Source organism: Halichoerus grypus, chromosome 2, assembly GCF_964656455.1.
Source record: "Halichoerus grypus chromosome 2, mHalGry1.hap1.1, whole genome shotgun sequence".
NCBI lineage: Eukaryota > Metazoa > Chordata > Mammalia > Carnivora > Phocidae > Halichoerus > Halichoerus grypus.
This window is the reverse complement of record NC_135713.1, coordinates 205,100,234-205,114,681: the sequence shown is the minus strand read 5'-3', so window position 1 is coordinate 205,114,681 and position 14,448 is coordinate 205,100,234. Positions and strand designations below refer to the sequence as shown.

At 58.3% G+C, this 14,448-nt stretch overlaps 1 protein-coding gene across 1 annotated transcript in view; it reads right to left on the bottom strand.

Annotated features, from left to right (window-relative positions):
* The window catches only part of SEPTIN9 (septin 9), a 151,597-nt gene that overhangs the window by 134,982 nt on the left and 2,167 nt on the right, over positions 1-14,448 (bottom strand). The window contains exon 2 of the mRNA XM_036110441.2: positions 2,289-2,345. Coding sequence (XP_035966334.1) covers positions 2,289-2,345 — 57 coding nt within the window. The remainder of the gene's footprint in view (positions 1-2,288; positions 2,346-14,448) is intronic.

The window sequence follows — 14,448 nt, the reverse complement described above, 5'->3', positions numbered from 1 at the left end:
GGATAAATCTCAAAGTCATCCTGTCGCGTGAAAAAGCAAAGAGCAACTACCGGCCAACTCCCCTTGCACACCCGATGTGACGCTGCCGATCCGCAGGACGAGGTGCGTGTCGTCCACGGACACGCAACACAGACGTGCCCGGCAGTGACCGGTTCTGAATTCAAACAGGTGGTCACCCTGGTGGGAATGGGCATGGAGAGGGTCACCTGGGGGCTCACAGCGCACCTGGAACACCTTATTTCTCAAGAGGGATGGTGGGTGCATGGCTGGTTTATTTTAGTTTTAACAGGTTTTTTTATATGTCTACCAATTCCATTTTTTAAAAAAGGGCAGAAAGTGAGTGAGCTCGTCAAAGGCTTGACCGTGGGTGCGGCCTGAGCTGATGGACTGTGGCTTGTGCCGGAATCGGCCGTCCCCGGCCTGGTCCCAAACACAGCCTCGTGAAGAATCTGAGCTCATGGAGGATGTGCTGGGATAGTCCCTTGCCCTCTGGGAGCACTGGGGGTCCAGAGTCCCGGACACAGGCGACTGGGCCATGTGCGACAAGTGGTCAGGCTGGGGGGAGGGGAGGAAGGGCGGCGGCTCCAAATGGGGATCCTGCAAGGGTCAGAGGGGCGGGCTGAGAGGCTGGGGGTCCAGGGAAGAACCCCGCTGGGACCCCGGTCTTAGCTGCAGGATGGCCGGGATTAGAGGAGCCAGGAAGACAAGGAAAGGGTGTCCCGGGGCAAAGCCCGCACAGGCCCCCACAGAGTGGATTTCGTGTGTCAGCAGGCGGTCCCAAGCAAAACCCAGATCACCGGCTTGCAGCTCTGGGCTTCGGCAAATTATGCCTTAGGCTTCCAAGCGGAGCCATGGCAAGGGCTGCCAAGTGCTGACGGCACAGAACTGGCTGGTCTGAGCACAGGGAAGCAAGGGCCAGAGGAGACTGTCCCCACGGCCCAGGGCGCCAGTCTCCCGAGACCTCAACCCCCGAGCTCAGCAGCCCGTCCCCAGCCCCAGCACAAGGCAAGGCCCCTAGACCCAGCCTGGCTGCTGGAACGGCAGAGAAGCAGACCAGCTGCAGAGGCAAAGGGCCCCAGAGAAAAGTTCCCCAGAAAGACAGCGGCGGCTGGGCAGTCCAGTGGTTAGTGGCCCGACGTGGCTGCGGGGGGCGGAGCTCTTGCTTAACCACGGATGTGAATCATTCAGCCGCCCTGGAGACCTCCAGCCGGGCGTCACCCTTCCCTTTCCACACCCGGCCCCATCCTGCACCACAAGGGGCCTCAGACACAGCCGTGGGGACATCCCAGCCTGGGCATCCACACGCCCCCGATACTGCCACCCCCACTCCCTGCCAGGCGCTGCCCCTTGGCCACCCCACGAGCCTGGGGGTGCCCAGCCCACAGGCAGGTGACACCTCTGACAGATAGCCCTCAGAGAGGTTTGCAGTGGCCCCGGAAGTAGGCTCGGGAACATCTGGGTAAGGAATTCTGGGGTAGCCAGAATGATCCGGGGCTGTCTAATTTCACAGCTGCTAGCTACATGTAGACATTATGTGGAAGTTAATTTAAAATACGTTAATTAAGTCATTCTACGCAAGTGATTGAATGAATAAAATAAACTTAATGTATTCTCCAGGCAGTCGAGAGTCACGTGGCCGCTATGGCTGGTGTGGAACATTCCCACCATCACAGAAAGCTCTGCAGGGCAGGGCTGGTCTTGGAGGGAGGATATGGGCCCTAGGGGAGGTGAGTCCCTTCGTCCTTCATCTCTGGGCCCCAGTGTCCTCTTTGGAAAGAGGCCACCCGCATGGACACACAGAGAAAAAGCAGAGAGAAGAGCTCGGCCAAGACCACCGAGAGCCCACTTCTGTGACCTGTTCCCCGCTGCGTGTCTGCTCTGTCGCGGGAGCCCCCTCAGTTCTGCAGGGAGCAGCAGAGGTCCATGGACCGACTGGCCCAGAGCTGTTCAGGGTCAAAGCCACCCGCCCACGGGCCGCCTGTCCCTCAGCGCCTCAGCGGGGGCGGCCCTACCGCATCCACATCCACCTCTCCCCTCTGTCCTCTGGCCCGCACATGCGGGCCTGCTCCCTGGGCCAGCGCTGCCTCCCTACAGAGAGCCCCCCCGCCACGAGGCCCACCTCCGGCAGAGCTGTGGTCAGTGGGCCTGAAAGCCACCTGAATCAGAGCCATCAAAGACAGGGCCTCCCTGGGCCGCAGGCGAGGGGCCCCGCTCACCCGAGAAGGCCAGGCGGGACGGAGTGCTGGGCTGGAAGAACAGAGGGGGTCACGGCTGAACAAGCCACTTACCTGGGCCAGTGGGGTCGCCGAGCTTCCGGAGACGGTTGCTGGAGGTCCGTGTGACTCCTAAAGACAGGGGCAGAGGGCAAGGGTCACACGAGGCCGCTAGGGGGTGGTTCACACAGGGCATATCCTCACCTCTGCTCCTGCAATGGGCTCCAGGACCAGCAACCAGTTCCTTGTGGGGCCAGCGGCCCTGGTCCTCCCAGGTGACACCCAGACCCAGCAGCTACCCACAAGGACAGCCACCGCCTTCTGGACACCGGCCAAGCCCTTTGCACACATTTCCCACGTAACTCTCACTACTCCATTTCACTGCTGAATTTCAGTGGGATTGAGTAACTTGCCTGAGGCCACACAGCTACTAGGAGTTGAGCCCAGAATGAACCCAAGTCCCATCAACCTCCAGAATCTGGGCTTGGCCAAGTGTGCCCGCCCACCCCGACTGTCTGCAGGATGGTGAGGGTGCTGTCACCCAGTCAGGCACCTGCCACCCCCTGGGATAATGCACGTCTACCTGTACTGTGAATTGAGATGTCCCTGCACCAGAGTCCCTGACCCAGCCCCCTCTGCTCTGGGCCTGGGCAAAGCCGGGCTGGATTTGGGAGGGTGGAGGATGAGCTGTTCTCTCCCACAGCCCCAGGAGGGAACAAGGACGGAGCCCCAGATTAACACGGCCTCGCGCTGCACGCGCACTGTCCCAGCACACACACCCTTGGACCAGTGCGTGCTCCCTGGAGAGGCTTACGGCAGGCAAGTCCCGACTCGAGGGGATTTGCAGAGGTGCTAAGCCGAGCAAACCCAGGGCTGCCAGGAAGGGACCCATGGGAGTGGCAGGGGAGCACGATTGCTGCCAGATCCTGCTGCTCCGGAAGCGGGCTGCCTGGGCAACCGAGCCATCCCTTGAAGCTGTAGGGACACCCCATGCCGGCCAGCAGAGGCCCTCCCCGCAGACAGCAAGGTGAGCGGAGAAGGGGCCCCAGGTTAACCCAGAAACCTGCCCCTAGCCTCCACCATCTGACACCCGCCCAGAACGCTGGGGTCAGAGGTGCTGACTCCTCTCCTGCAGTCCTCCAGAGAGGCTCTTGGAATATTCATTTATTCCCACATTCATTCCACACAAACCCACTTCTAAACTATGGGCAACAGGGAGTGGATGCAGCCGGCGCTGTTCCTAGAGGTTCCAGAGCTCCAAGCAGGGCGACCTGCAGACCTGGCCTCATGCCCAGCTCCCCGGGGACACACATGCTCTCCACGTCTGGAGGAAGCTGGATTTAGCAACAGAATGGGTGCGGTCCACCCTGCAGGGTCTAGTACTGACAGACACCTGCCGCTAAGCCTGAGCCTCTTTCCAGGGCTGGGGAGGACCCCAAGATGTGCCCCAAATGTTGAACCCACACACCACGAAACAATGCCGAGAGATGCACGTGGCAGGAGATTCAAGGGCCTGAAGTGACCAGCGAGGCTTTGAGGAGGCAGGGAGGCCCAAGCTGACCCTGGCAGGAGGCCGGGGGGAATGCTGTGCGGTCATGACCACTTCCACGTGCCGAGGCCCTAGGATAGTCACGAGCTCGTGTCCATTCCCCACCCACCCCCACCAGGCAGGTGTCACCACTGCCATTTCAGGGCAGGGAGGCTCAGACGTCCCCAGATGCCAAGTTCTCCTACAGAGCCCCCCACCCCACCCCAGCCACACCGGGTCAACTTGACTGCATTCCCAGGTGCCCAGATATTTGGCCAAACATGGTTTCTGGGGGTGTGTGTCGTGGGGGAGGGTGTTTCTAGATGAGGTTAGCATTTGAATCGATGGACTAAATGCAGCAAGCCGTCCCCCCAGTGTGGTGGGCACGCACGGAACAAAGCAAGGGAGTATGTTCTCGGCCTGGCCGGGACTGGGACACACACCAGGGTGTCCAGCTTGCAGATGGCAGCCCGTAGGCATTCCTCAGCCTCCATAACGACATGAGCCCGTTCCCCCACTGGTCTGTTTCTCTGGCGAACCCCGACTGCTACAGTGATCTCACCCAGCAGACACGCAAGCATCCGTCCTCGGTGCCCACCTACTCTGACGCACATCTGCTCACGGCTGAGCGATGAACACCTTCCCTCCTCAGACGTCCAACCAGAGCGCAGGGATTCCAGGCCGGCCCTGCCGGACAGGGAGCCTGGACCACGGCCTCAGGCCCATGCGGGCAGCTTCTGCCTTGGACTTCTGGAACGGACAGCTCTCTTAAGACCGAGAGAGGGTGGGCCCGAAATGTTTCTGGTGGGCTGCCCAGGGCAGGGAAGGGCGGGAGGGGACAGGCCCTGCTCCCAAGGCTGCTGAGGCGTGAGCGAGGGCATCCCCGGCCTCGGCAGGCCTCCCTTCCACGATGGCTGTGACCTCTCTCCACACCCCTGAATGGGAGCTACACTGCATGTAACAACCCATGAGAATCACCATCTCATCATCACCCCCAATACACACACACACACGAGCCACTCAGGGGTCCCACTGTCGGGCTAAGAGTGGCACCAGTCAGCCACAGCAGTGCCTGTGAATCCAGCGAGTCCCCAGTATGGAAACCGTACGGGGTGAGGAACAGAGAAGGAATGGGCCCAACATTCCTGTGGATTGACTCACTTCCGGCTGCGACTCCCCCTGGGCCAGCTGGACGCCCACCCGTGCCCCTACCCTGCTTCCAGCAAAGGTAAAAGGGAAGAGGTCCCATTCAAGTTCCACACCCCCGCCCCGGGCATCTGGTCCCCAAGCCCCCTTCTGGGCTCGCTGCTCCCCAAACCCGGGGTGGGGCTGGAGTGGCGGCTAGGAGGAAAACAGCATCTGTCTCAGATTTCTTGGGTGGAGTTTTTGTTTTATTTATGCTGTTTGTTTTTCCGATTTCCCAAAACATGCGGCTGGTGCCAGGCAGCCCCTGGCATGGAGAAGATGCTGGGCATGCTGATTCCCGAGCCCGGGAGGTGGTGGCCCACGGCTCCCGCCCTCGCACAACCTCCCTGCCCAGTGCCGCCCACTCGGCCGGGCCTCCGCCTGGGAGGGACCCACGGCCAAGAGCTACTGAAATCCAGCTCCTTGGAGCTCACTCCTCAGGCCCTGCCTCGAGTCCAGCGAAGAGGGAGCCAGAAAGGCCTCCAAGCCATCTAAGGGCTCAGTTGTTCCAGTTGAGAATTGAGTTATTTTTATGTGATTTTAAAATAAAACATATTCTGAAGGAGAGGAGGCGATTTGAAATCTGGCCGTCTGGAGTCATCCCCGACCAAACTGCTGGAGGTCCCGGAGGCCCGGGAGGCGGGAAAGCCGGTAGTCCGAGGAGCAGGGTTCAAATCCGGGGTTTGCCAGGTGCTAGCTGCACCCCCCCACCCCCCCGGGAAATGAGGTCCCCGTTCCAGTGTCGGCTGCCCCATCGGTAGCCCGCGGACCGGGCACAGGGCACGCACACGGTGACCAAGATTAAACGACACCACACACCGTGGGCACCCGGCACAGCGCCTCGCACGAAGTAAGCACTCAATAAATTATATAATCATTATCATTAGTAGCATATCAATCATAATCATAGTAAGTTTAAAATTATTTTTATGCTTATTATTCACCAGCCACATACACCAGCCTGAACCCAGGGATCTAGAATTAGGAATTCTCAAAGCTTGGCTGCCCCGAGCTGATACATTTGAACAAAGTGTAAGTTAGTGTAAGATCCAGAGGGAACAGTCACGCTTGGGGGAACTCAGGATCTGGGTGCTCTCCTAGACCCGGGCACCCCAGAAACTCCGACGCTGGGCGCAAAGGCCGTTTCATAAACAGTCACACACTCCAGACCAGTGACACACACCAGTAAAGTGTACCGTGTCGAGCCCCGAGCCCGCGGGACTGAGGCAGAGGGCAGCAGAGGGCAGAAAGGGGGACTCACCCCTGGCCGGCGTCTCAAACCGAATGAAATCGCAGCATTCCGGAGCAGGAAAGAAGATGCCAGACCAGGAACGGGGGCTCCTTGGTCCTGGAGAGAAAGGTGGCGATCCCGGGCAGGGCTGGGCCAGGTGGGGATCCCAGGCGGCGTTTTCCTGGTAGATAGGGTGTGCCGGGTGGGGACACGGAGCCACCGTGGCAGCCTGGGGGCAGAGCCCACCTGCAGGCAGCAAAACCCGGTCCGGGGAAACCGCCCGGCGCCCGCGCTGCCCTCCGCCCGCGGCCCAGCTGCAGCCCCACCCGGCACAGCAGCCGTGCGGCCCGGGGAGCCCCTCGGCCTGTCTCCTGGGCATCCCCCTGTGCGTGCAACCTGGAGCCTGCACAGGGGGTGCAGGCAGGGGGGCAGTCGGTGTGAAGGCCCTGTACTTCTTCCTTCCGGCCAAGGTTTTATGATGGGACCCAGTAAATTACAAGTTCGAAATGGTCCAACAGGCACTGACTAGATCACTAGACTCTCGAGTTCATACATTATTATTAGTTATGATTTTAATGACTGCAACGCCGTGCACAGCCTCAGAGCCGCGTCTCCGCCCAGGATCTGGCGGCCGTGCCCAGCCCCTCTGGGGTCGTGCACAGCCGGGACACCCCGACCAGGGGGAGGGTGACGCCCGCCCACACACACATACACATACATGCACCCGGTTCTGCTCTGTGCCAACAACGAATGAGGTCAGGACAGTACCTTCCTCCAATCAAGAAGTCACCATTTTGCAGGAAGAGACACTATGAAAACTTGCACAAACGTCCATTTTCAATAAAGAACAGAAAAGAATCCATTTTCAATTTTTGTCTTCAAACCCCTGAGTTTGAGTCTCTCAGGAAAGAACGGGGAGGTCACAGCGACCTTGGCTCGGAGCCACCTGCCCCTCCACCTCCGATCCCAGGATGGGGGTCCCGGGACCACAGTCTTCACCCCTCTTTCTCTACAGCACATGTGCCCACAGAAGCTGGGAGGGGCTTCAGCAAAGTCAAGGGTTGCAGGTGGGAGTGAAGAGTCAAATCTAGGCTTATCTTGAGAAGAACCTGAGATCAGGAGATAGGCTCCTCCCTCTTCTCCCAGCCTCCGCCTTTGCTGCCCGGGGAAGTGCACGCTATCCGGGGCGCTGGGGAGGTGGGGAGGCCTTCCCGCTCACGTCACAAGCTCTGACTGCATCTTTGGGCCAGTGTTCACTCTCTCTGAGCCTGAGTTTCTGTATCTACAAGATGCAGACTCATGAAAATATTACTGAGCATCTACCTGCACCGGGCACCATTCAAGGACTGGGGGATACAACAGTGACCAAAAGTGACCTGGGCTCTCCCGGCGGCCCTCACAGCCTCGTGGGGAGCCAACAGGGGGGTCCGGCTCACGGGTCAGGAAGGTGCCAACAGCTTATGCACATGGGGGGCTCTGCTCAGCTCTCACCAGGTAGCCCGGTCTGTCACATGACATCGGTGCTGACCAAGGTCCCTGGACATCTGGACTCTGGGGTCCCACCCACATAAACTACATTGCCATATGAAATACACTCAGTTGAACCTGAATTTCAGATAAACAACAGATAATCTTTAAGCACGAGTGTATTCCTCCATTCCTCGCCCCTCCCAGGCTCTCCTTCGAGGGGCAGAAGAGCTGTGGTCCACAGGCCTGCCAACCAGTGGGGGGTTTGGGAGAAGACTGCGAGGTGGGAGCAAGGCAGAAACGGGGTAGATCCTTCCCCTCTCTCTGCCTTGGGAGGTTTCTCCAGCAGCAGATCTTGTCTCTGCTGAAAGCTGCAGCTCCGGCGGGGCAGGCCCACCTTTGCCCCACTACCATCAGGTGATCATGGATTGGGACACGACCTCCTCCCTCTGACCCTCTGACCTGGGAGAGGGGTGGTGGCTTCCTGCTGCTAATCTGTAGGTTGTCTCCAGGAAGCCAAGGAACCTGAAGCTTCAGGGCCCTTGGCTGGCATGAAAAGGGCCCTAACAACACATCCACAGGGTCAAACGTTTTTGTAAAATTTGCAAAACAGAAAATACCTTATACCCAATCAGGTAAAATCACTGTCTATGTCCACTCTGAGTTCCTCCCCATCATACTCCTCCTGTGTAAGGTACGCGGGGGGCGGGAGGGCTGGCATCCGGGGGCTCCCGCCAAGGACAGGCTGGATGGGAAGATATACATACATAGTTTGGACTCAGCTGGGTTGTATTTACATGGCTCACAGGTATGTCTGTGTTTACTTAGGGGCCTGCTGGCCATCCCCAGGTGGCAGTCCAGCAACACTCCTTCCGATGACCACTCCAATCTGTCTGCTATGCGGAATCAGAAGGGATAAGATGTGAACATGACCTGAGTGCCTGCCAGAAAAATGTGGGCAGTGGCGGGAAAGTGAGATGTAGAATGTGCGGAGCCAGAAACTACTAGGCCACTGGAAAGTCCACGGAAAATCATTCTGATCGCCAGACACAAAGTTGTAAGCAGAGAATTCACTTCTCTTCCATGGGGAGTCAAAACACAAAGTATCTCTGGTCAGAAATAAATACAAAGTTACAAATGCCCCATACTTTCCTATTTCTTTCTTAAAACAGAAATTATCTTAGAGATAGAATATATCAGAATTCTTGTGTGTGTAGGGCAAAAATTGTGGCAGTACCACAAACTCTGTGTGAAGTCACACCTTTTTTTTTAAAGGGTAACAAGTATTTTTTTTTTAAGATTTTATTTATTTGACAGAGAGAGAGAGAGTGCATGCACACAAGCAGGGGGAGCGGCAGGCAGAGGGAGAGGGAGAAGCAGCCTCCCTGCTGAGCAGGGAGCCGATGTGGGGCTCGATCCCAGGACCTTGGGATCATGACCCAAGCCAAAGGCAGATGCTTAACTGACTGAGCGTCTCAGGTGTCCCTAAAAACAAAATCTTTAAAAAAAAATAAAATAAAATAAAATTTACAATCCGGTGTTATTTCTTTCCTCATTCTAAACAAGGAATCATGTTCGTACTTTTTTTAAGAGTTGTATAGACCCCACGCAAGGTGGATCTGCCCACGGCTGTTTCTTTCCATCATCTGTATAGCAAAGACCTTACATGGAAGTGCTTCTGTTCCAAGTCCTCGAGTGATTTCTGTGTCCTGGTTAGACATCGAAACACACACCATGAACAAACTGCACACGTGAGAAAGACGAGCAGATTAACAAAGGGCCAGTGGACCCGAGGGAAAATCGAGAAGCCATCAGAAACTGCTGACTACAGCAGAACGGAGCAGGAGGTAGGTGCCCCCGGGATACGTGGAAGGCTTCGCCGGTCTTTGCTTTTACTGATTTTTAATAAAAAAATTTTTTTGTCTATCCTCACATGGCGGGTAGGGGGAACACTGGAGTCTCTTCCTCTTATAGGGACACCAATCCCACCATGGGGGCCCCACCCTCAAGACTGTCTGAACAGAATCACCTCCCAAAGGCCCCCTTCCAAACACCATCCCACTGGGGGTTGGGGCTCCACCATACGGATCCGGGGCTGATCTTTTAAACAAGTCAGTCCTCGAAGCAGATTGATAAGCAGAGCAAATGGCATTTTCGGTTCATCAAGCCTCCTTACAGAATGCTGCAATAAGAACACTCTTCTGGTTTTGGAGGCAATCCCAGGAATGATGGAAAAAAGGAGTCATCATGTACAGTGTTTTATTAAGCTAATTACCTGGAGAAATTTTCAGTATCCAAACAACCCATGTGCCACAGCTGGGAGCACGGCTACTGTAACATCTTGAGCTCAGCACAGAACCCTCGATTAGAGGCACGTTCCGCCCGCCCCGCGCCGCCATCCCAGAAGAGGGTCAGCGTCAGCAGCTAGTAAGAGGATGGTTAAGTCAATCAGGGGACATGCACTCTGAAGAGCCAGTAAAGTTAGAATTCTGCAGTCCATGCATGAGATCTGATTTCAGGTGGAAAGAGCAGAATTAAAATGGTTTCTGTAGGGAATGCCTACCTCTGGGAAAATACGTTATATCCTTTGGATAACCAAATGCTGTGCCTACGGCCGAGGGCACACAGAAATCAAAGTTATGACTGATGGGACTGAAGAATTTGCTCTCGCAATTTCCTATTCACATTGGCAATAAGTAATGAACAAAACGAACCACTGGGGGGAGGGGTGGAAAGACAAAAGAGAAAGGAGAGACGCACAGTGTGTATTTTAGAAAGCTTTTCTTTAAGAAAACAAACCCAAAAACCGTATGCAGAGGTCTGGCAGCTGGAGCGTCAAGCCCCCGCTCGCAGGAAGGCGCTGCGGTCCAGAACGGCTGGCTCCCCAGAGCTGAGGGTCTGCCACGCCTCGGCCCCTCGGCCCCTCGCTGCCCCGGCCAGGAGGCCTCACGCTGCCGCCGCGCTGTGCCCTGGGAGGTTACGCCACCACCCGTGTCCCCCACAGCGTCTACACTGGCTCACCTCTGTGCAACAACCATCCAACACCTGCCCCTCGACACACACACGTGTTTGAACCTGCGGATACAGAGCCAAAGTCATGGTTTTCTTAGCACGTTTTGTGAACTAACCCCCAAATCCCTCTGAGCGGATTAGTCCTTAACAGGCTAGAAGACAACAGGGATTGGATTTAACCCACTTCCAAGTGGCTTGGGTTACAGGAGCATTATTCTCCCACTGGGATCTGATCCTGGCGGGGGGAAACAGGAGCACGGTCCCTGGGACGTCTGTGAGAGCCCCAGGATGCGGGTCAGATGGAGGTGCGGGCCAAGCCCGAGGCCGCCTGCCAGCCTACCTCTGCCTGGCCCCTCCTGGTAACCACGCTCCCCAGGAGCGATCTCCAGCACGGGCAGACGGCCGCTGCCGCCTGCCTTTCAGCTGCTGCCCCAACATGCCTGGCCGGGCCAGGACCGGGGGCCCTGGCTCAGCTCTCAGGGACTCGCACGGCTGTGTGACCAGCCCCTGGCTCCCAGGTGCAGGCCCAGCCACCACCCAGGCGTCACTGCACGTCCTGGAAGCTGCCCCGGATGAGCCAGAAAGAGGACAGCGGACAACCCCCCCACCACCACCACCCCATCATCCTATCTCGGCCCCACTCTGAAACCCCAGGCCAGCAGAAGACCTGACTCTCCAGGGGGCGTCAGCCAGCAGGACGGAGGTCTTCCCAGGCCTCCTCCCCCAACCCGGCACTTTGTGGGGCCCACACCTGCCGCGTGGGGCCTGGAGCCAGCAGCCCTTGGAGGATGACCGGTGACGCGTGTTCCTGCCAGAAAAGGCAGGCAGCCTGGGCTCGAGGGCCACCCTGTGACCCAGATCATCTTACTCTCCCTGCTGCTGCCCCTTTTCCTGTCCTGGAGGCCTGCAGGCAGCCAGCAGTCACGCTCCAGAGAACCAGGTCAGACTCGGCCGGGAACAAAGCTCAGTTGTTAAAGAGCCTCCAAAAGGCCACTGACAGCAAGACGCCTGGGGGCCGCTGTCCCCTCTGCCGGCAGCCGCTCAATGGCCCCCTTCACGCAGGCTGCAAGGGACCTGGGCCCCGGGCGGGGACTGGGAGATAAGGCAGAGAGAAACGGGGCTGGCAGCAGAGTGCCACACTCGACCTTGGAGACCCAAGGCCAGGCCACCCTTGCTGAGCGTCAATGAGAGCCACCGGGGAGCAGGAAGGACGCGCAGAGCCTGGCACTCAGCAGCGCTCTGGCAATGAGGGACTGAACCCACAGGGAGAGTCAAAACAGGCCAGGAAGCTTGGGGAGACAGGCACCCCACAGCTCTGGGAGGCTGGGTCCCTCGTGTGCTCTGCACAGGCCTCTCCCACCCACAGACACCCCCCCCCATCCCCAGGCCACGCCTAGAGCTGGGCATTCCAAGATAATAGCTCCAACAGAGAGAGCCAGGAACCCCCACAGTCACCTCCCTCCCCACACAGAGGCTCACACCCCTGGGGCCTGGGGCCTCTCTCTCCAACCCTCCCACCCCCAAGGCCACCAGCAGGATCCGCCCAGGAACTGGCGCTCCTCGCCCCAGGCTGGGCCCTGCGCTGCTGTGTGCCGAGCCTTCCTTATCGAGCACATCTTAGACAAACTGCACGGCCCACGCAACACTGCCCATGGACAAACAGCAGTGCGGAAACAAGGCCCCACCCCCAGGTCCCGTCCACGTGGGGCAGCCTGGGATGGGCAGGAGAGTCTCACAGGGCTGCCCAAGGGGTTGGGTGGGGGTGGGGAGAGCCTCCTTCCTGCTAGTGGGGTCCCTGGGTCCTCAGGTGAGATGCCCTCTGCTGACACCCTCCTGAGAGCTCTGAGCTTGTCTGCCTGGTTCATGGGCTCTAGGCCTCTGCTCCGGAGGGGCGATCTCATGTCCCCTCTGCACCTGTCCTGACTCGAACTGGCTACCTGGAGGGGGTGGATCTGCGGGAAGAAGGTGGGCTGCCTCAAACTCAGGTGCATGCCACTGGACTCTCAGAACCCTCTGGGCTGGCTGGGAAGATGCTGCCGGGCAGGTGACTGGGAGCTGGGGTGAGCCAGAAGGGCGAGCAGGCCCATCACCCATGCCTGAGCGTGCCTCCCCACCTCTGCAATGGGCCAGCAAGAGGGATGGCCCCAGGTCTCAGGCTCGGCCAGCTTGCTCACGACTGGGGGGCTCCAGGGGTCCACGAGTCCCACGGTCCTGGGCACAAGTCCACGGGGCCGCAGACGAACTGCACTTCATAGCTCTTTCTCTCTACCCAGGTCCCCAAATGAGCCAGAGCAAACAGGCTTGGACTCAAGGAGACAAGGGGCAGCGAGGACTGGGTGGGGGGAGGGGCCGGGATAAAGAAGGGGAAGAACCCTGCCTTAGCCCCCTGCCCACGCTCACCGGGCAACCCGGGGTTAGCTCACTGGGGAAGTATTCTCGGAGGTTCCTCTCCTGTCCCATAAGTCAGCTTCTAGGGCACTGGGTGTGAGGAAGGCTGCACTTCCCAGGGGCCACCCCAGACATAGTCTCTTTCAGGCCGTTCCCCTGGGGTCCAGCCTCCTACCCAGGCCTCTGGAGAAGCCTCTTTAACGTCTGATAGGCCAGGTACCCCTTTGGGAATATCCTGAAAGCCACACAGAATCTCAGACTAATTCCCAAGTGCACCCACAGAACAATCCCCACCCCCGTGCTCCCCGTTTCTGTGGTTTGTGGGCCTTAGGTAAGCGCCTGTGCCCAAGAGGATTCCCAGGGGAGCCAGGGACACTGAAAGGCCAGGTCCCCGTGACCCGGCGTGCAGTGAGAAGCCCCAAACTCAGAACACCAGAAAACCAGGGGGGTTCAGACCGCAACCGGCTCCAACGCTGAGGGCCTGAGGGAGAAGCCTGGGCCTCACTCCTGGCCTCCGAAGCAGCAGAGGTGCAGGGAGGACCGGGCATCTTCCCGGCTTCCTGGGAAAGGGGAGGAACATACGGCCTTCCCGGCCTTCCTACAGCTGGTAAGAATGATGAAGACGGTAGCGGCCACCAAGGTCCAGGGCAGGGGCTTCTAGGCCTTTATACGCAGGGGCTCATGCAATCCTCACAACAAATCAGCATCAACCCTGTTTAACAAATGAAGTGAGATCAAGTACCCTGCCGCACAGCGAGGAGGTGCCAGCCTGGGATTGGCTTCCAGGAGCCCCGCGGTTCGCCCCTGGGCCACGCTGCCTGTGGACCGGAACAGCAGGTGAGGGGGATCCAGGGAAAGGCTGGAGTGGCTTTGGAGCTGCCGTCCTGCAGCCCCCACCGGGGCCTTCGCTTTGTTCCCCACCTGGAAAGCCCTTTTGTATTCTCCACCTACTCCCACCTCTCATTTCTCAGGGCCCAGTTCAATCTTGCCTCCCACTCAAACCTCCCGTCAGGCCTGGGATCCCTCCTTCCAGGGTATTTGGTAGCATTTGGGGCCTACAGCTCAGGTCGGGGCGGGGGGGCGGGTGTCATCCAGCTGGTGTCTCGCCTGCTTCTTGTCTCCCCTGTGAGCATGCAGCAAGGACCCCCGTCGTTTCAGCATCTTTGTCCCCTCGCGGCCCTGGCGGTGGGTGCCCAACGCATGGCGTGTGTTCAATGAATGCGTACAGCCCCAAGACACTTGGGATCCACCCCAAAGCATAGCTTAAAAATGTTCCCCGTTTCAGAGACTCATGAGTGCTCAAAACCAGCTCTACAGAGGACCCCATTATAATCATTTGATTTCTTTCTGAGCCCATAAATAGGTCCAGAAGCAATGATCCCACTCAGTCCAGGCAGAAAATAAAAGCCTTCTCAGCTGTCCTT